Here is a 21,845-nt window from a genome sequence, read left to right as displayed (position 1 = left end):
GATTGCTTTAGGAGCATGCCGTGACTCTAACAAAAATGAATACACAAATTACCATATGGAATTAAGTTTCACATGAGGAAAAGGGGCAATAAACTGCCTTTTGTAAGTGACCTGCACACTCTACTACACCACTGATAAGAGTGAAATAAAACAAGAGGAAAGAGATCCCATCAGCAACCATGCTCTGAGCAACTGCTTTTCTTTTAGTGAGACAGGAGGGGAAGGAAAAAAAAAGTCTTCATTAGTCACTGATAGGATAAGTTGTATTTACAAAGACTGCATTAGTCATCCACTGGTTTTGTTCCAGAGGGAGCAGAGGAGGGCTCTGTCTTCCCAGCTTCCACATGCAACAAGGCCTCCATGCCCGAAAGCACAGCCACTGCACACAATTCCAGAATGCACTCACAATGGCACAAAGTCCCTGCATCCCTCCACCCAGGTGCTGCCTTCTGCTCTCTGACAGACACCGACTAGGAAGACACAGGTGGAAAACAAATTCTTCCCATTAGTATTGGCCTACACTGCCTCTCAGGGCTCGGTCTATTAAACACACATCAAAACAGCACCACCAGCTCTGGTGGAAGACGCAGGAAAATACTGAGGCTGCAGCTTCTCTAGTAGCTGTCACTGCTCACATGAGAGCTCATCCACAAAGGAAGATAAGAGTGCAAAGCAAGCAAATCAGAGGTATTGCAAAGGCAGTCGCTCCTCTTTTCCTCCCTGAAGTCACAGCATGCTGTGGAAAGCCTAAAATACAGAGACCCTACCCTAGTCAGGGCAGTTTGAAGTGTCTGGACTAAATGTACTTCTGCACAGCTTCTGTGCATGCCCCAGCTCTCTGAGCATACCCCAGCCATCAGACAGGAATTGTCTCTTCCTGCACACTTCCTCCCCATGCTGGCTATGGCCATCGGGAAAGGCTGCAGCAAGCAGGACCTGCCCCTCGGTATGGAGAGAGCGCCAAGGAAATGCAGTGGCTGTGTTTCTTGCTGACACCTGCAGAGGGGTTCACATGCTGGGGAACGCAAGACTGGTCAGGCAGGCTGGGGAATGCAAGACTTGTCATGGAATACGCTGTCCCTTCAAACACTGAGCTGTTATCAACGCTTTGAGAGCTTCTGAGCTGTGGGGAATCTTCCTCCAGTTCATCTGAGAAATTCTGGGAAGTTCTCAAACCCCTGAGAAGAGGGCTGCCAGCTTAGTGCATGTTTTACTGCTACTGTCCCACAAATCTATTCATCCCTGTTAAAAAAATAAAACAAAATCAAGCCTGTAACCACACTCACATCTGTCCAGCTAACAGTGATTTTGTTGCCTCTTCCCCCCTCCCAGCCACTCATTCATCTTCACACAAAACAACAAAGGGATTACACAGATGTTGCTTTGCTATCCTGACCTTCTTAACCTATGCCCACGTGCCATCAGTGATGTTGTGCATTCACCATCCCATCATCCATACGTCAGAGACTAACTCCCTTTTGGCTGCAGCCTCATTCAAAAGCTGAGTGGTAATTCTCATCTGCTACACAGCTTCATGGGAGCAGAGACAGGAACTACTACCCTCCCTGCACGAGTGGTAAGCAAGGTCCAGAGCACAACACGGTAGTCATAAAGCACAACTAAAAAGGAGAAGGACAACACAGGCAGCATACCCAGAGTGGTAGCCAACTGAGGAGCAGCAGGAACACTGGAAAACTGAACGCTCAGACAAGAGGTCCACAGCAGGGACAGTGTAGAGCATCTGTGGATGTGTGTCTGGGGAATAGGGAACTGCACCGTGAGGGACAGGTTTTCACTCTATCATCCAGCAGAAACAGCAGCTCAAATGGAGCTAAGGCTACTGCAAAGGAACCACAGAAGGTGGCTGGGCCACTGGTTTGCATATAAACTGTTTTCTACTCCTGGGTGAAAGTCTTTGTCTAATCCAGAAAGAGAAGCTGCACAAGTCCTGCAGAACAGGTCAACAAGGATTTTCACAGTCATCACTTGACCACATTATGGACACAGGAAAGTTGCATCCCATCCAGCAAGGATAGACTACCTTCACTGTCTAACACCCAGCTTCAGAGAGCCTAAGAAGAGATGCTAAGGGCAGTCTAGAACAAATCCATGGTGGTGTCTAGAGCGAAAGAATGAACACCCTTATGATTCAGAACAACAGCTGGGGAGGTTCCAGGTGAACAGGAGGAAAGACTCTTAAACTCGCTCAGCAAACTGGAGGAAGCACACAGCAGACACAGGACCAGGTAGCAAGGAAAGGTCTCTGGCAGGGACAAGAGGATAACTTCTGTATGGCCATTGCTGCAATGATCACAGCCAGCATCGCTGGTGAACCTTGTGTCAAGACTCAGGTACCAGCAAAATACAGCTGTCAACACCTGTTCACTGGTTCACCCAAAACACAAAGGGAAGCAGCAGGTATCTGTTATTTTGATTCCAAGAATCAGACCAAAGGTGGTCTTAGGCTCAGCCCTGCTGTTCCCACAGTTTTCCTCTGTCTTCTGCAGCACTCCAGGCACCTGCTCTGCAGAGCTGCAGGGCTGACGCATCCACAGGGCAGAGCAGAGCCACCTTCCCAAGAACAATTTTCTCTGGAGCTTTGGGGGGGGGGGGGTGGTGTGAAAAATCAAGGCCTCATCAAACCAAAACCCCCTCAGACAAACCACAACTCAGCTGCTGGGACTTACAAACCAACACAGCTAACAACTCCCAGAGTTTTCCAGGGCGCGTAACTGTGGTTAGGAATACATCTGCCACAGCTGCATTTCCATTCCTTTGGCAGGAAAGGTGCATGGAGGAGTAAAGCAAAGCATGCTGCAGCACACATGAATCACTGGGCTTTTTGGTCACTTTCCTAGTTTTCAGATCCCTTTTTCACATTTCAGAAGCCATGAAAGTCATGGTAATTCCCCATGCACACCACATCCACAGTACTAACCTTCTCGACCTCGGGACATTAAAAACACCAGCATCCCTAACACACCATGTTAGCACAGATGTAGGCTATCAAAACCCCAGGGTTTCCACTGCCCTCTCTGCTGTTCTGCCCTTATCGGACAGATGGGTGACTCTTGCTAGCATCTTCCATCCACCTGCCTTCTCACCTCAACTAAGAGAAGGGACAGAAATCACCCTTCCATAGGATCTGATGATGACACATCCAGCACTGTAGAGAAGCTGTTGTCTATAAGGACTCAAGTGGTCACACAGGTTTTTCTCTATAGGGTTACAGGCTGGAAAAGTTCCAGGAGGCTGGGCTTTAGTGAACAAGACCCTGTGCAAGGGGATACCATAAGCAGCTGTTCTCTGGGAAGCCAAGACCTTCACTTTAAAAGTGCAGCAGGAGAGTGAGAGCTGGAGTAAAACTGAAGTGGTAAGCAAACTGCATAACAATTTCCTCTGGAGCTGGCACTCACAAGCAGGAGACAGACACCCAGCTTCTGATACTGTTCCTGCTGGGCACCTTCTGTCCTTGCAAAAGAGCCTCAAAGCTTTATGGAGATATCTACTCTGCAATCAAAGGTTTAAATGCAGCATGAATAGACATATCCACGTTAGCACTACACTCACTAGCAGAAGTAGTAATAGTGGGATTCATGGACTTTAAGGCAAATTGTACAGGCCTGCTGGGGACCTACATATGTGCCTTAGCTGCTAGCCCACACTGAAATCCACATCAACGTGACTTCAATGCTATTATCTCTACACTGCTGAGAATAAAGTTAGTGAAGTATGTCCTTCATGCTGCAATCACACCTTCTGCTATACTGCCAGCAGAGACACCAAACTCTCTCTTCATCAGCATCAGATTTTCAGTACTTGTATACAGACTAGAAGCAGGATAAGAGGAATGGAGAGAAAGAGGGAAAAAATACAGACACATGGTGAGAGATTGCTAATTACGCTTTGTTTATCTAGTCCTGCACATTTTCCCAGTCAAACACTGAACACATCTAGAGACAAGTTCTACAATAATAATAATATTAATAATAGAAAAACATATCAAAAGGGAGAGACACATGAAGAGCAGCTCCAGGTACTCATAGCACATGTGGGTGAAGTGATTACACTTCCTATCTCACAACTCCACTGTCCACAGCCAATTCCATTTTCAGTGCAGTGAGCAAGCAGCATCAATCTCCCGCTCAGTGAGTGCAGAGAGTTACAAGTACACACACGGTAGTTCCCATTACAGTGGTCTCTGAGCACAAGCTACCAGAATCCACAGGTGTGCTGCTCTCACACACTAGCTCTCAAAACTAGCACTACAGGGGAGGAAACAAACCAGAGTCAGCTTTGCATAAGTTTTAGAGCCTCCAGAGAAGTTCCAGGTAAGTTCAGACACACACAGGACTACCTTGTTCCCACAGGGCTGATCCCCCACTTCAGCATGCTGGCAGCACTCCTCCACATTCAAAACTGTGGTCAGCCCCTTCAGCTGCCTTTTTACATCACATCAGCCAGCAGATGGGACAATACTGGTAGTTACTTTGTTCAACTTATGCCTCAACTCCCCACTTGAGCATGTTATCCCTAGGTTGAGTTAATGTTCTCCCTGATCTGACAGTCAGAAGTGCTTTCAAATTGTACCAGAGAAGAGATTGCCAAGAAAAACAGGAGGCCTCAAACACCCAGAACTTCATCCCTTCCCCTCCAGATGGCAGGTACCAGAAAGAAGAGAGGTTTTAAAAAATCTCTTTCTGAATTTTGTAAAGATTGGGCCACTCTCAAAGACATGTGTGGTAACAAAATGAGGGCACAGAACTGAAAAGGGTTTTGGAACAGGAAGGTCAGAAGAATGACACTGAGTCATAATCAACAGGACTGAACTCCATCCGAGTTAAGCATGTGCTTGTTGTATCACCAGCACACAGCCAGGAGCTTGGGAGTCTGAGCCTTACTCAAATTACGAGCTATGGCTGGCTACCTGAGGCCACTAAGCCAAGGAAACTGAGAAGCAGATCAGCCACAATCACACAGTGCTACCAGCTTTGGATGTGTGTTTTGGGACTTCTGGAACAAACAAGGTCTACAAGGGCTCAGGTGTACTGTTGCTGGAAGAAAAGCAAGTCCCCAACAGCTGATTGTCTTTCCTTCATTTCTCTTCCATAAGCAAAACCCTCAAAATACATAATTTAAAAAAATAATCTACCCTGTTAACAAAAGTAAAGAACAGCTGAATGCACTCCTTTCTTCCCTTAAAATTCACATGGTGTAAATCTGTGCAAAAGACTCCCTGAAGTTGAAGATGCACATGCTAACAGAAAAAGCACAGAAAACAAAAGAGCTGGAACCCTGGGATCTGCAGACTAGTTCATTTAGCAGGATCAGAAGTAGCTGGGAAAGAGCATGAGAAGGAAGGGGCAGAAGAAAACACACTATTTAGTCTGCACCACCACCAGTCCACTACTGGGCAACAAAGAACTCACCAGTACTCCCATATCCACTACCTTGCCATGTCAGGAAAGCAAGTGAAAAAGGAAGACTAAGAATGAATGCACGAACTGTTATTAGAGTTCTACAATATAACTGAGAGAGACCAGTGACCTCCTCCAAGAACTCAACAGGATGCTTTAAAGGCTCACCAAAGGGGACAGACTTTCTCAATTGCTACAGAAAGCTTATTACAAAATAATCCTGTTAGTTTGTTTCAGGACTCTTCCTGAGGGAACAGAGGGAAAGGCAGTGTGGTGATAGGAGCCAAGAAAAGAATGGATGTTTGGTGAAAAACCCTGATGGCAAAGGTGCCAGGGTGGAAAGTAACAGCCTGCCCAGCTTGCCTTCATCACAGAAAAAGCACGCTGCCCTGCCTGCACATGCAAACCCACGTGTACGGAGAGCATTCCTCCCAGCTCCAGAGCTCAACAGTGAAAAAGACTTGAATGACATCCCACCAGGGTACAGACGGGACATCGTTCTGCCTGATGGTCCAGGAAAAGCTACATCTTGAGATGCGCAAAGGCACAGAGGCAGCAGCTGAGAGGGAAGGCCTAGGGAGATTAACGTGTTTATCTCTTTGCTTAAGTCTCTTACCAGCCAATCGTTTCAGCCCAATGGCAGCAACAGAACTAAAAATAAGAACTCGGGCATTACCAGTGACTCACCATGTGGGCAATGACACTGTGAGGGATCACAGAGAAACCTGCTCCCAATCCTGGAGCCTAGCTCTCTAATCATAGGAAATGACTTCCCAAAGAGATGAGAGAGACACTACATGGAGATCTCTTCATTCAAGTAATCTTAAGACTGTGCGACATTCTCTTCAACCATGCAGTGGCTTTAGATAATCAGAGCAATGTCAGACCCAAATTTTGGGTTCAATACCTGCACCTCAGAGAATGAAACTGAGGCATGCATGAGAGGGGGCAAACAATGCCATCAGATCAAGTCCACGCTTTCAGAACATTAAAATTCTCTGCTAGAGGCAATGCTAGCCACGGCTGGTCTTTGTTTCTATCTGGATCATGTCTACCAGTAAACATACTTTATGAGGAGAGCAATTCCTGCATGTTGCATTAGAAGAGTTCCTACAGCAAGGACAAGCACACACCAGCAAAGCTAGCATCACAGCACGATACTGTTTAGACTGAAGAACCTCCTGCTCCCTCCAAAAAGCACATCTAGCCTTCAGCTGGTATTTTAGTAATTCAGCTGTATAGAGACGCAGTGGCAGCTCTGATTCCTTTAAGCTACTGGAATTGAGGATTCCAGTAGTACAGCTGTGTGAGCTAAAGGTCCCACCATAGCACTGATTCCCCTCACCTTCTTCCCCAAAAGTCCACAGGTAAGATATAGCCAGATTTTTTGCACTGTCTCGAAGAAGGCGGTGGTCACACTCCTGGCACTGCCTATGGTGCAGATCTGTCCAGCAGCAGGTACAGAAAAGGCCCCTTTGTTGTAACGTTGGCAGTCACCGCAGTCCCATCCTTCCCCTGCGTGTTTCCTAATGGCCCTGTATCCTCTTTGCTTCTGATGCTGGCGCAAGCATTTGTGCAGCAGCGCACTGAACTGAATAGCTGAACTGATCCATCATTAACCTGGTTCACCATGTAACTATATAAAGAATTTGTCCTGGTGCAAGGGGGAACAAACGGTCAGAAGAAAGGCTCCCTCTTTCAGGAGCAGCACACAGCTTGCACTGGCTGCAACTGCTTATGAAGCTATGAGGTACAATTCTACTATCCTTTGCTATGATACTCCAAGAATTAGTGCCCACAAGTGGTTTATGTCAGACTCTGTGATGTTCTAGTCTTCTGACTGAATTAGTCTACCCCTAATTTCCAATCCATCATGAGAGACAACTGTTCACCAGAACTCCCCCAACATTCTCCCTTTATAACTCCCAGCACTCATGTAAGAGGTCATCATTTTTGTAAGTACAGAATGCAGATCAACCTTTACCATCCCCTCATCACATATTGAAGAAAAATATCCAGTTTCACAGATTAGAAAAAAGCAGAGTGAGAATAAAGTGATTTATTTGAAAATCACAAGCACTCAGCAGTATAGCCAGGACTTGCAGAGTCCTAGATCCTGTGCCTAAGAGAAAGAAGAAAAACCCAAGTCATGTAATACCAGGATATCGCATGTGATCTGGATTATAGCAAGGCAAATATGACATTGCTATTGAGACAGCACTGCTTTAGAGGCAGGCTGTCAGCAGCTAGTGAAACACACTGATTTCCCAAGAAGCAATTATGCAGTTGGCTGCTTACAGTCAGAACCAAGGACCTTGCCAATGAGAACAACAGACAGTGTCTGATATCCATCAGGTTGTCTACTGCTCTTTAACAGGGACAGCCAAAACCAGAGTGTACTGACACCCAACTCTACATGTAGCTCCCATCCATTCAATATACTGGAGAACTTGCAATGAACAGCATCTCCTCCTGTATCTACAAGCATACAGAGCCATTATCTCTCTAGCCCTAGCTAGTCAGGAAACTGGCAGGCCAGAGCACCAAAGAATTTACATGATCTGAAGTTAAAACTGGAGACTGTTAAAGCTCCCAGTTTGCCCTACACGGACAGAATGGAGATCACACATCAAGAATTATTCAAGTATTAGAATGATAGGACACTTCACTTGGTGACTAAAAGAAATGGAAGCTTTACGGGGAAGATAACTTAGAGCAATGTATCTATAAAAGCACATCACTGATTGCTTATGGAGAAACTTTTCTTTATTACAGCCTATGCATAACTCCACACTCTAAGGGAAAAATCACAAAGATGGCACCAGAGGAACAAAGAAAGTGAAGACAGGTCTGGGGAAAGCAGTTACCAAATTGCCATTGCAGGTACTTAAGAAAGGAGTTTCAGAAGGAAGAAACAGGTGACACCACCAGAAGCCAGGGCTGGCAGGGAGCGCTGCACCAGCCTCACGCTGATGGCAGCCTGCACTGCTGTGGGCTAAGATAAACCCATCTTGGCCTCTCTGATCAGCAGCACAGGGAAGACAAGATAAGCATTCAGCCCAGGGAGTGGTAACACCCAGACTACCAGGAAAAGAGGGGATTTTGAGGAGTTTCTGTTTATCAAACAAGCAGATTCCCCACATAGGAGGACCTGGGACAGCTCATTCTCAGAAGTCAGAGGAGGAAGAGGGCAGTGTATCTCAGAAAACCAACCATCTGCAGCTCTAAGGTGCTTTTCCAGTTTTCTTTGCCTCCTGCCAAGTTTAAACACATTTTGCCCTGTCCAAGGCAGCTGTTCTAACAAGAGGCTGTCCTTAGGGATTTCTGGTTGCCTTCATGATACCAAGATGCACCCTTGAGTCTTAACCACTGTGCAAAATCAGCCTGTAGTTCTGTGGTGATCAGATGCTCTCAGGAATATAATTTGGACAAGAGAAACAATGAGTCATATTTGGGCAGAAATACAGTATAGACCACAGATATTTATTTTGCATCTTCCTGTGTTCATCAGTACAAGTTAAACCTGGCTGCTTTCCTTTGTTCCTCACACTTTTGAAAGAGCAATAACCACACACTCTCCCCAAAAAAGACAGCTTTATTTCTTCTGATTTTATGCTGAAGCATCATATTCCCAACACGTTAACTGTCTTCATCATGTCTGAGTTACTCGATAGTATAATTTGGGTTCAGCTCCAATTTGAGATCAGCCTTGTTCAGCGATTCACCAGCCCATGACTGCAATTCAGTTGTCCCGTTAGCACAGTCAGCTTGGGATGTACTTTAAGATCCTTCAGCATATGAAATCTTATTACAAAGATAAAATATTTTCTCCTGGTTTAGTTCATAAGATTATGCTTAGTAAAGCTCTGAGGGCATCATCAGACCATCTGTGCTGGTTTTGGCTGGGGTAGAGTTAATTTTCTTCCTAGTAGCTAGTATGGGGCTATGTTTTAGATATGTGCTGAAAACAGTGTTTGTAATTCAGGGATGTTTTAGTTATTGTCGAGCAGAGCTTACAGAGAGTCAGGGCCCTTTCTGCTCCTCGTACCACCCTGCCAATGCGTAGGTTGGGGGTGCATAAGAAGTTTGGAGGGGACACAACTGAGACAGCTGACCTCAGGGATATTCCATAACATCATGCTCAGCAGATAAAGCTGGGGAAAGAAGGACAAAGAAGGGGATGTTCAGAGTTATGGCATTTGTCTTCCCAAGTAACCATTACGCATGATGGAGCCCTGCTTTCCTGGAGATGGCTGAACACCTGCCTGCTCATGGGAAGTGATGAATTAATGCCTTGTTTTGCCTTGCTTGCATATGCAGCTTTTACTTTACTTATTAAACTGTCTTTATCTCAACCCATGAGGTTTCTCACTTTCACTCTTCCAATTCTCTCCCTCATCCCACCTCAGGGGAGTGAGCAAGCGGCTAGGTGGTGCTTAGTTGCCAGCTGGGGTTAAACCACAACACCATCTCTAATCGCCTACCTCAGTAGAGACTGGAGTGACCCAAAACATGACATCTTCTTAGCAAATATTTCACATGTATGTTTATAGGAAAGATCATCCTGCTCAGCAGATAAATTGCTAAAGTCTCTATCACGTAGAAAATACACGTTAACATATAGACAGGTCATGGCTAAGAATCCAGATGAACAATTTGAAATGCCCTTCAAATAAAATACAGGTCCAGATTGTTCAAACTGGCTGCAAAAAGAACACCCAGCATTTCCTACAACACCTTATGGCACTGGATTTTCAGATGCTTTAAACAGCAATTAATTTAGTCTAATTTAGCAGTAAAAGGAGAATACACCATTTTGCAGAAACACAATCTGAGACTCAAAATAGTCTGCATTATAAAACGTTGAGGCCCAATATGACTCTCTGCTTTTCCACAGACACCACCTGCCCAATAAGATTTGCTTTGATTAAACTTCAGTTACTTCTAGAAGAATGGAAACAGACAAAAAGGGGAGGGGGGGGGGGAGAAGGGGGAGCAGGGTATTGGGTTTTCTGTCTGAATTTTATACTAAAACTGAACAAACACCTGAACACCAGGTGACTTGCTTATCACACAAGCTATGAGTAAGGCAAGATCAGACAACAGATAGCTCACCATCTTTTACCCTCTTTTTAAGGCAATATTGCCTCAGATACCCATTTTCTACAGGCACTTCTAATAAAGGGCACCTCCTCTTCAACACCAGCTACTTACAAACTAAGCTTTGATATCCAAACTTGAAATGCATCTTGAAGTGGCACCCAGTCATTTATACTGACCCAATCCAGTTGAAAGACATTCCAGACATCTTGAAAGAGATGGTAAGTTATGACAAACTGTGTCTTGTCTTCCCCATGCTTTTCTGCACACTTTTCAAAAGCCATAGGAAGAGAAGGAGATTAAGTGGCAGCTACTCCAAAGGCATGATCTCTCAGTGAAGCATTCATAGATGTAAAAGCTTTCCTTCTCTACCAGCCAACAGGTAACCCAGTAGCATGACCAACAAACCCTGGGCTGCAACACTGAATGACCAAGCCAATGAAGAGATAGAGGAAAAACGCTTACGTTGACCCTGTAGGCATAACACATTTAAAAAAAAAGTAATACTTAAGTTCTGTTCCCAAAAAAATGTTTTACAAAATACCCAAAAGTTTAGAAAATGGCAGAACATTATCTATGCAAAGTTATAGTGATGACACATCAAAGATGCGATTACAGAACACATGATTAAATGTCTGATTCCAAGGAATACCCAAAAGTTTGATTTTCAGCAATGCTGGGTATGTCAAGATAAACTATGCCCAGCAGAAGCATGGGTGCTCAGTGCTTCCATCTCTAAAACAGACAAGCTAACGAGAGCAAATGGCAATTATAAGGTCCAAGTTTTAGCATAAGCTCACATCATGATGTTCAGTTTTGCAATTGCTTTGTCCCCTCCCTTTGTTAACGCCATATTAGAACATATTAAAGCCTAGGGGAAATCTTCTCAGTTTTGATTCTCCAGTAAAGAAATCCCAATCTTTTCAAGCACAACAGCCTAAGAAAACAGCACTGACACATCCTTGCAATTCTGGGTTAAACTCACAAATCTTGGCCTTGTGGCAATACACAGCAGAAAAGCAAGACCTGGAAAAGAAAATCTGGTCAAACTGCATGCATGCAAACCTGGCACTGTTGAGTGTTTTTGGCCGTGAGGCCACAAAATATTTTGCACCAAGAGCTAATTTCTCCTCTCTCCTACACAGCAGCGCTCTGGACAGCCGCACTAGTGGTCTGCTCCCCGTCACGCTGCCAGCCACTTCCTCCTCCATGCACTAGCCCGCTTCCTGTTCAACAAGCTCGCGGCTCTACCGGGGATGCAGCAGCTCACCATGCAGCATCTTTCTCAGCTCCATTTTAACTGAAGCTGCTAGTCAATGCTCCTGCACACCCTAGGCATCCACCAGTTTCTGATTCCCATACGTGAACAGCTTCAGAAGTCTGTTTTCTTTTCAAGCAGTTGAATCTCTCCCACAGATGGCTCAATAGTCCCTACAGTGGGTTTTGAGTGCTTGGTGGCAAACACTCCAATCCCCCTCTTCCACGAAGCGCAGGTTTGTGAGTACATAACACATCCTGAAAAATTACATGAACTCCCCAAAACCCCTCTACCTCCACACCCAAGATGCAATTGATAGAGGCAAGGGCAAGGTGGTTTGAAATGCTTTCATTATAGCACAGAAATGGCTCCTTTGAGAGCAGACACTGACACCCTTCTGCTTAGCACCAGAAGAAGAGACAGAGGAATAGCCACTGAGCTAGCAGCTAACTATCCATCTAGGACCACTGAGCTTCAGGTACATGATCCTGCCACAGACGGCAGTTAATAGGAGAGTGCCTTATTATAAGATGAAGTCTATTTAAAACCCTAAAGGGTCTGATACCATTAGCTCGAGTTGTCAGCCAGGTTACAGAATCAAGAAATAAAGTCCGTCTTCAGCAATCAATGCTACTCCCAAAACGGGAGAAGAAACATCCCCTTTATGTGAAAATCTCCCCTCTGTCCTAAAACGTGCCCACTTTGTCCCACAGCATGGAAGTTCTCCCAATATACAGAACACTTATAACCACAGAAAGTCGTAATTCTTAAGAACTACTTAGCACAAACAAAGGAGTAAGAGAACAACCAGAGAAATCCTTTTCAATGAGGATGGTCAAGCTGGTCCCATATTAGGGGAAGCTATTCCAAGCTTGCAGAGTGGCATGACAGGCTGTCCTATCTCAAAAGGAAATTATTAGTATGGACGTGTGGGTACAGTACTGAGTGGGAGGACACTAAGGCACAGATAAAGGGAGCTTCCACTTCTCTAGACTTTCCATGTAATTCCTTACTATTTATTCATATGAGCTGATATCATCCATGCAGTCTTCTCATGTCAGCTCCTAAGCAGGAACGTGGGGCTTTTTTGTATTTCAAATCCAGTAGTTGTTGCCAATCCTCCCCTTTCCTTAAGCAGAATTATTCACATATTGAAAAGCAATGCATACCCTTTCCAACTAAAACAGCACATGATACAGAGGTGACAACACACTAAAACACAAACATAGCCAGATGAATAATTATGTAAAAACATCACTTTCCTACTCCATGTAGTGCTGTGTTGCTGACTCAGATGTGCTCATTCCAGCAGACAAAAAGCTGGTTCTACTACTGCTACTCCTGCTGAGGCTTGGGTAAGCAAAGTCAAGTCTATTCCAGTCTCAGCTAGGCTCAGTCTGGGAAGCTCTTTCTTTAGTACTAGAAGCCCCAACCCTGCAAATCCCAGTGGGAACTGAAGATCATGGGCACATTTGTAGGAGAATAATTAGTTTCAGAGCCAAGACTGTGCTCCTCCCCCACTCCCTAAATTAAATAAGCCAAGAAAAAGTACACAGCCATCCAGTCATTCTTGGAGAATCATTTTTCTGACTAGGTCTGCACTTTAAGGATGCCATTTTTCATTATTGTTAATAGGTCTCATTAACTAGAAACTCTTAAGCACAAGACCATTAGTAAATGCAGTTTACACTGCACAAAAGCAATGCCTTTACGGTGGCAAGGGCAGGAGGAAAGGAAACAGTTTGCCTTTCCATAAACACTGATAATTCAAAACTAAGTACTATTTGCCCTTCATCTGGGTTCACAGTTATTCCAAATGAATTGACAGTTAAGAGAAGGATGGCTTTAAAGATCTCCAGTGTGCAATTAGCATATACCTCATGACTTAAAAATTAATTTCATTTTAAAACACAGCAATTGGAAAACAAAACAAAAGCCACCTCTTTTTCACTGAAGAAAAACTTTCAGAGCTTTTTGGGGTTAGTGATCACATCATGGATTTATAAAGATATGTGACCACATCCTTAAATTTCAGGCACATAAGCAACTTAAAAGAACAATTTATTTATTTTTTTCCCTGAAAGAGCCTCTCGATAGTGAACTCTCACTTCAGCTCAAAGTCTGAAACAATGTGTGTTCTTGGAAGCCTAAAAGAGAAGGCTGTACAAGAATTTCACTTTTAAGAAGCTACAGAGCCACTAAGCACAGAGGAAGCTGGCAGGCTTCTTGCTAGAAGAGTCAGCCCAGGCAATAGTTAAAAACCCCACCTCAAGAGTCAGAGAAGTACCTATCCAATTTGTTGTAGTGTTTCAGTGCTCCACAAAACCTGTAGAATGACCAGGGCCTTCAGTTAGTAATACAGCTGATATCCCTACAACTTGTGCATTGAATCAGCTAATAACTTATAATTTTCCACAGAGATGACTTGACATCATACTCTTCATGCTTTCAACTCATATATTGCTTAAATTAACTTGAATTTCTAGTCATGAACAGACACCCTGTTTGTCTGGAGGTGACAGCATATCATCCCAAGAGAAGCAGAACAATGTTTATATCTCCAGTGTAAAGAGTTATTTCCAACCATGCGCCACATCCAGGCAGTTAACAGGACTGAGCCTGGGAGGACTGTGCTTCACATCCTCCTTCACAGTACTGACATTCCTTTTCATAGGAAATAGGAAGCATTTTTTTTCCCCTAGCTTTTTAAGTGTCTTTTATGTAGACCTGCCCTACACAGAACTTCTAAAAACACCATCATGGGATGCTACATTACTGGTTCTTGAGCCTTTCCCTTTGCTATCCTCTCCCCCACCTTTCACCAAAAAAAAACCCCTAACAAACTAGCAGTAAAATTCTTTGCAACCTGGAGGCCAAAAAGTTACATGCAATAGTGCTAGCAAAGGTCCACGCACCAGCGTTAGTCCTCAGCAGCATTACACGTCTAACATGCTGGAGATGAAGAAAACAAAGTTGAAGTGCAAACAAAGACAAATGCAATTTCCAAAAGTGGAGAAAGTCAAGCCACAATGGGCAGTACTGTCAGCTCCTAAATTTAATATACACTCATTGCCAGACCACTAATTCATTTTGTCTCGCATTCCGTAACCAATGGTGGCTGAAACCTGCTAATTCAGGTAGAACAGCGACAGTTCAACTTACAATGTGCTGGAACATTAGGACAGCCAGATGGCAGAAAAGACAGACTGAAAAAGGATAGTGGCTGGATGTCCTTTATTGTTTGTTTATTGTTTTGTTTTTAAAAATCAAGCAATAGGATGGATCACTCTCAGTGTTAGAGTCAAACCTCCATCCCTTCCCCTACCTTCCACTCTCCTGCTGTGGTGCTAGGAAAGGGTGCATCTCCAAAGGGAAGCTTGTATTCTTCTCTGAAGTTATGAAGAAAACAACCGTCAATTAAAAAAAAAAAAAAAAAAAAAACAACAGAGACACGGATCTATGTTTCAGGACTGTCCCAGTCATCCTGTACAAAGGGGAGAAGAGATTAATTTCCCAGTGCCAAATACAAATAACCTGAAGAAATAAGTCTGTAAACCCTTTAGTTTTTAACAATAATTCCTCTCCAAATATGCTGACTTTAATTACACAGAAGTTTCTCATGCTTTTTTCCCCAAACTATGGTATTTTTCTCAAGGCAGAAAGTTTGAAATGAATTATTGAAAAGATAAATTTTCAATTTGTTGCATAATCACATTTGTCTCTTATAACAGAAAGGGCACACAAGAACACCTAACTAGTTTTCACACAGCACACTTTAATTAACCTTAATCACATTCCACCTCTCCCTAGTATTTTCCTTTTCCCTCCACTCCCCCACTCATATGGATACTCCTTCCAACACCTCCGCAGCATGGTTTCTAACTGCCTTCTAAACAAAACCTGAATCACACTATTTGAAATGAGAGCAGTATCCCCAGCACACACACTATTAAGTGTAGAATAGCCTTCTGGTCATTCTCTCCCATTTTTTACTGCCTCCCCTAAACCAGCTTTCAGTTAATGATAGGTCTTCAGTTCTGTCCCATAACTTCTCATTATTCCTTCTGAGGAGCTAACAGTAATCTTCTTAAACGCATCCAAGATTTTATTTCTCCCTGGGCGGCAAAGGATGTTCTACTCTTGAAGACTTCATATTAGTTTGACATTATCGTGTGATCAAGAGGGCTCGCGGCAGTATACCTTGTGAATCTACAGCTGTTTCCTTTGGAAAGACTTCAAATGTCTTAACCATTAATGTGAATGTTTACAAATTCTCTGGGAGGTAGGAAACCTTTGCACAAACAGACTGATTAGTTAGCCAAAGAGACAGTGAGTGGGGAATGGGAACGGTTTTCTGACAGCATCCCTTAATCTAAATTTTCACAACTGACTTAATTACTTGGATCCTGAAATGCAGCCAGTTTTAGAATTTATCTAAATTCTTGTCATAAGATTGCTCTTATTTCCACTCTTAGGTACAGCTGCTAATCCTGGAGAGCTAAGTTTTCATTTTTGCCACCTTACTCTAACACACTTCAGAAAGCAACCCATTGCAGGTGTCCCCATTCCTGTAGTTATGACTGATACAAGAAAACAATTTTATATCTAGGTGATCTCCTTTACTTTTTCTGATCATTCTTCACAAACACACACACAAAAAAAATCATGTGCTGTTTACTGTCATCTGTATAAGAGCCTTCTCTACCAACAGCAATTACCTCTAGTTTTCAAACCATCTCTTATCACCCAGAGAAATAATAGAAAGGTAGAGAATCCAAAGGCATGCCCAACAGCATATTTCAGAGCTGTATTCCATAAACAATAAGTAAATCAGGGGAAAAGTACTACAAGGAACACGCCACAGTCTTACTCCTGTAACCAAACTAGACTACAACTCCTCTTAATACTACATGCTTTAGCCCATGCTATTTTCCTGCCAAATGCTCACAGTCTTTTTTCTACCTACACTCTTCTTATCACTGTTATAGCAAAGAATATGACTTGGACTCTTTTCCTAACTTGTTATGGCTAATTGCCATGTGTTCTGGAAAGCACTTTAAAATTTGCATCTCTTTCAGTATTTCTAAGTGTAAAACAGGGCTAATACTTCCCTGCCCAGTAGTGGTACTGGGAGTATAAAGGATGCTTAATGAAAGCTATTGATGCATTACATAGTTGATGGGGGAAACAACAAAGCAAGACTAAGGGTACATAGCTAAATAAAGCTGCAGAAACATTTTCGTGGCGGCGCAGAAGAGCACAGTGCAGTGCAAGGACAAGGGGTGGGGGGAATCAAACTCCTGGAGAACAAGACTAAATACCCATCCCCTTTCACAGAGAGAGCAAAGTTCTAAAAACACCTAGGGAAAAACCCTACTTGGAAGAGGAAGTTCCTGCCATTGACTCCACTTTTGCCAACATATGAACAGAAACCATAAATCTGTCCTGGGCAGGAGGGGCTATGCAGGCTCCTTCTCATACAAGCCCGACACACTTCAATTCAGCCACCACCGTCAGGGCTGTCCAAGCCTGCAGACTGACTGCATCCAGCCCCTAGTTTTCCACCAACATATCTGTATAATGTGGCCCTTGAATAAAATGCTATACAATAATGCAGCCACTGGTCATCAAACAGTTGGATTTCTTTTGAATGAACCAAGAAAATCTATGTTTGAACCCAGATGATGAAAGCTGAGGAGGAAAACACAAACACAGAATTTCTGCATGCTTCTAACACTGGTATGCAGCAGAACGCCATTCTTGACTGCATGAGACATGTTGGGGGGCCTGTGTCTACACAACAGCAAGCCTACATTCATTGTTTATTTTTCAGCTGTTCCAACCAGTTGAGAGGGGGAAGTCTGCTGAAAATGTTGCCTTGATTTGGTATCTGAGGGACACAAATGAGAGGAGTAAACTAAACGAAAAAAATCTTCTTGAGGGCACAGATGAATGGTTCTGCATCCAACTGCTGAATGACTCCTCTCCAAAAAGAGATAATACCTCTGTCAAAATACGCTCTTCTGACAAGAAGAAACACCAAGCCTCAGAGGATTAGAATAATTAAAAAAAAAAAAAAAGGCCAAACCATCTATTTTAAGACTAAGTTCCCCTAGCAATACTAGGATAACTTTAAATTAAGCAGAGAAAGCTGTAAATACAGAACAGGCTACCAAGAAATTTCAGTCAGAGAAGACTTAAAACACACGTATGCGCCACACCAGATATCACCTATAGCAGAGCCACCAAAACACTTCTATACAAAAGGGCAAAACGCACCATGTATCAGTAAGTCCCCACAGCAGTTAGAAACAGGAGGCATGGGAGGAAAGAGACAGCATGGCTGCTTCCAGCTCCTGAAGAGTCCAAAAATTCGATCATGTGGATGCAAAGTGCAAAGGCACTTCTAGATACTGTATAGAAGTGAGACAGCAAGAAGACATTTTAAGAGGAAAAGTTACCACTCACTAAAGCAACTTTAAGTGTAAGGATTGCTTCAAAACATACACAAAACGGTTTCTAAGCACTGATAAGTCTGAAGACCCAATCTAGTCAGGAAGGAGTGTCTCCCAATCTTTCTGTAACCAGGCTCCCCTTCGGGCAGCTGGCAAGGCTGCGCATTGCACAGCACAGCACTCACCCCCTCAAGACTGCTGCCACCACCCCTGCACCACAGCCACCCAGTTTCATAGTCCCAATGGCATCAGGCCTGAAAATCACGTTAATATTCCCCATTACCTCGATCCAAAGCCACTCAGGGGTCTCTGCTCCCCATACTCTCTTCCAGGAGTACAATATAGGCACACAAGAGCTATCTCCACACCACCAGCTGGTGCGTGGTCTGGTGCACTAACACACCACTCCACATGCGCAACTGCAGGAGATCCTGGTTCCCAGAGTTACACCCAAGTAACCACTTCTATGGCTGCTCTGAGAAACCTATCTGGAAACCAAATGCCTTCCCATCCCCACCACTACAATAATTCCTTACTGAAGGGTTCTTCTGAGCTTGGTTTCTTGATCCAAAAGGAAAAGGAAAGAGACTTGTTGTGATACAGAGAAGTGAACAGACATCTCCAGAAAAAGAGGCAGGTGCTCCTTAAACCAACACTGTCACCAGAGACTTCACATTGTCAACCTGTGGCCTCATTCAGCTGGGCTCTGTAATTTGTTTGTACTACATTCATGCTTTGCTAGCTATAGCTGCCATAAAAATCAACTTTTTCAGGTGTTACAAGCGGCAGATCTGGGGTAAGAGAAGTGTTTAAAAAGAATAAGCACACACCTTCTCCTCTAGTCTAGACCAGGCATTTGGCAGCAACCCAGTGCAACCTAATACATCCAGTACAAGGAGCAAATTGCCTGTTAGGGACAGCCCTGTACACCGATACAGAGCTCTGCAGCACTGACATTCCTATGTACAAAAAAGAAAAAAGGGCAGAAACAAACTCTAGTGCAAGCAAAGAAAGGCACTTTTTTTTTTTCCTTTCCTTTTTCTTTTCCCCTGGGCCAATTCAGTTGCAACATAACCTATCACCCTGGAAGCTCAGTCTGCTTTTCACAAGGAGTCATGCTGCACAGTCATTGCGGCTATCTCCCTACAGGTAGGCTATCACCTACAGATGATGTAGTGGTAAGGGACTCATGTCCCCCATGAACACCCTTACAACAGAAAGATCAGGCATGATAGCAATGAGTTGTGAGTCCTTTCTGCATCTCAGTGACATTTTCATCACCATAACTGGCCACGGGTAGAGTATCCCAGGAAGCAAACACTAAAAATAACTTCTTACAACAAGTCAGCCAGTCCCCCGGCAAAAGGGGAGGGAACATTGCTTATACATGGTTAGCACAATTCAGTTATTACAAGAGGGACAACAAAAGCCCAGCAAACAAGAGAGGCAGAGAGGAAACAGAGGAGGAAAAGCAGGTGGTGAATCATACACCAATTTCTCCGACATCACCAATGACTGTCAATAGGAGATGCTTTCCGAAGCAGAATAAAGAAATGGAAGTATAAACCCAGAATATTTTTAAATGCAGTGAAGGAGGGAGCCTTGTCTGCTGAGCACCAGAGTGAAAAAGAGCAAGCACCCTCCCCACCTGCAGCCACCTTTAAGGAAGGTCCTGTGGGGCCCTCTCCAGCTCTGGCCCAGGGAACTCCAGGTACCCCTGTGGATCTTTGTGGGAAGGCATCACATTTCCCAGCTACTTAACTGTAGAAACCACGGAGGACCTTCTTCACCAGAATATCCTCACAAACTTGTGGTTAGGGAACCAGCAAACAATCCTACAAGTGCTCCCAGGCATAGCTGATACCCAGGCAGTCTTTCCAAGGGCTTCTACACACTGGAGAAGCAGAGGGGCAGGGAAAGAGCAGAACAGCAAGCCATCAACTCCTCGGCCATGTGCTCAAAGCCACACGCTCTCCAGCCAGCTTCCCTGACATGCGCTTGGGTGCTGCAACCCTTGCTGAGCTCCCTCTCAGACAGTGCATCTGCCTCACTTGCAGCAGGGCTACCACAGCACGTAGACCCTCTCCTCATCCTTGTACGATGTCACTCAGCAGCTGTCCCCAGCCAGGTACAACACCGGCACAGCCTTGGCACTCCAGCTGACTCCATCTGTGGGCTTCCTCTCTGGCATCACAGCATCTCCACAAGTCACCAGCATCACTCCTTTGTACCAGCAAATGGTCGCTCTGACAACCCGTGCAACGGAGGAGGACACAGTAATAAACTTGGGACTCATGAGGCCTCTGTGTGCTTCTGAGTCACGTGCAGAAGCTCACAAGCTCCGAATTGTAACAGGACATCCTGTTTGAGAAAGGAGTGTGCAATAAAGACATCCTGACAGGACCGGTCCTAAGCAAACACCTGGTTAGATTCTGTGGCAGAGTGAGAAGGGGAAAAAGCATGACAGGATTTTTCAGTTCCAAGGCTGCTACTCCTGCATGCTTTGTCACACATTTTCCAGCTCCTGAGCAGCTGGTGCAGACACAGGCACAGAAAGGAGGGGCTCCTACCATCAGCACTGTGCTGCCATCCCTTCCTCCTCCTCCTCCTGCAAAAAGTCTTTCTAAACAAGTTTCCTGGTGCTGTGGGGAGGACCCAGCCACAACTGCAGACACTGGGCTTGCTTGCGCTTGCTCCCTCTTGATTTACAGAACTTCCCCGCTAACAGCTGCATTGCAGATGAACCCTCTTAAAGTGGACATGCAGTAAGTGAGACTAGGGCATGGAGCTGCTCCGAAGGCAACACAGCCATACCAGCAACCTCTCCACTGCACGCACAGCAACTGCGACCTGTGCAAGAACTCCAGCAACTCTGTCTCGATCTCACTACGCACAGAGGGTCCTGAAGTGTACAGCTTAACAAAGAGAAATCCCATCAAGTAAGCTCATTTCTGGACACTAGCTCCTCTCTTCTCCCCATCAGCGGATCACATCAGGTGCCAGTGGGTTTGGATTAACTGGCTAAATAAGTATCAGACTACAGCTGGTTAGCAGACAAGGTAACAGTGTGGCAGGGAAGCAGGTCTCAGTAGTGCCACGTTACTGCAATGCAGGATCCAGGATTTCAGAGATGCAGAAGGAAGAATATAAATTCCTCTGGTTCAGTCGAGCTGCATGTTTCCTCATTCCCAAGCCAGCCCCCCCCCCCCCCCGATAAGCTAACTGCATTGGTGAGACCTGAGTTTTGTTTCCAAGATAGGGAAGGAGTTTTAGCTTGTTTTTCAAACAAGAAAAAACTGCAGCAGTTAACATTTCAGATTTCATGAGGGAGATAAGCAGGCTGAAAAACCTAGGAAAGCCAAGCAACTTCTTGACCATTTGTGAGGTGGTGGGCAGGAAAGGTTTTTAAGCTCAGCTTTGGGACTACTGAAGAAACTAAGTGTACCCAGCCACAAAGAGTTAACGAGGCATAATGCGCTTCTTTAAAGCTGGGTAACCAGCTCTGCAGCAACATAAACTGCTAGCAGCAGGGAGAGTCCCCTGGACTTGTCAGCAGTATTTGATAATGGTTATCAAAAAAACAAACTACCTTGTTCCTCTTTTTTCACATCTCTG

General features: G+C 44.4%; 1 protein-coding gene across 19 annotated transcripts in view; it reads right to left on the bottom strand.

Annotated features, from left to right (window-relative positions):
• Positions 1 to 21,845, bottom strand: part of CAMK2G (calcium/calmodulin dependent protein kinase II gamma) — a 122,372-nt gene that overhangs the window by 87,063 nt on the left and 13,464 nt on the right. Inside the window, exon 1 of one of the 19 annotated variants that reach the window (XM_074830623.1) lies at positions 18,055 to 18,112. The exons of the other annotated variants lie outside the window; for them this stretch is intronic. Within the exon in view, the coding sequence (XP_074686724.1) occupies positions 18,055 to 18,097 (43 nt within the window). The 5' untranslated portion in view covers positions 18,098 to 18,112. Of the gene's footprint in view, positions 1 to 18,054; positions 18,113 to 21,845 lie in introns of those variants that run through there. 19 annotated transcript variants of the gene reach the window in all.

This window comes from Strix aluco, chromosome 7, assembly GCF_031877795.1.
Source record: "Strix aluco isolate bStrAlu1 chromosome 7, bStrAlu1.hap1, whole genome shotgun sequence".
NCBI lineage: Eukaryota > Metazoa > Chordata > Aves > Strigiformes > Strigidae > Strix > Strix aluco.
This window is presented reverse-complemented; position numbering and strand designations above follow the sequence as displayed.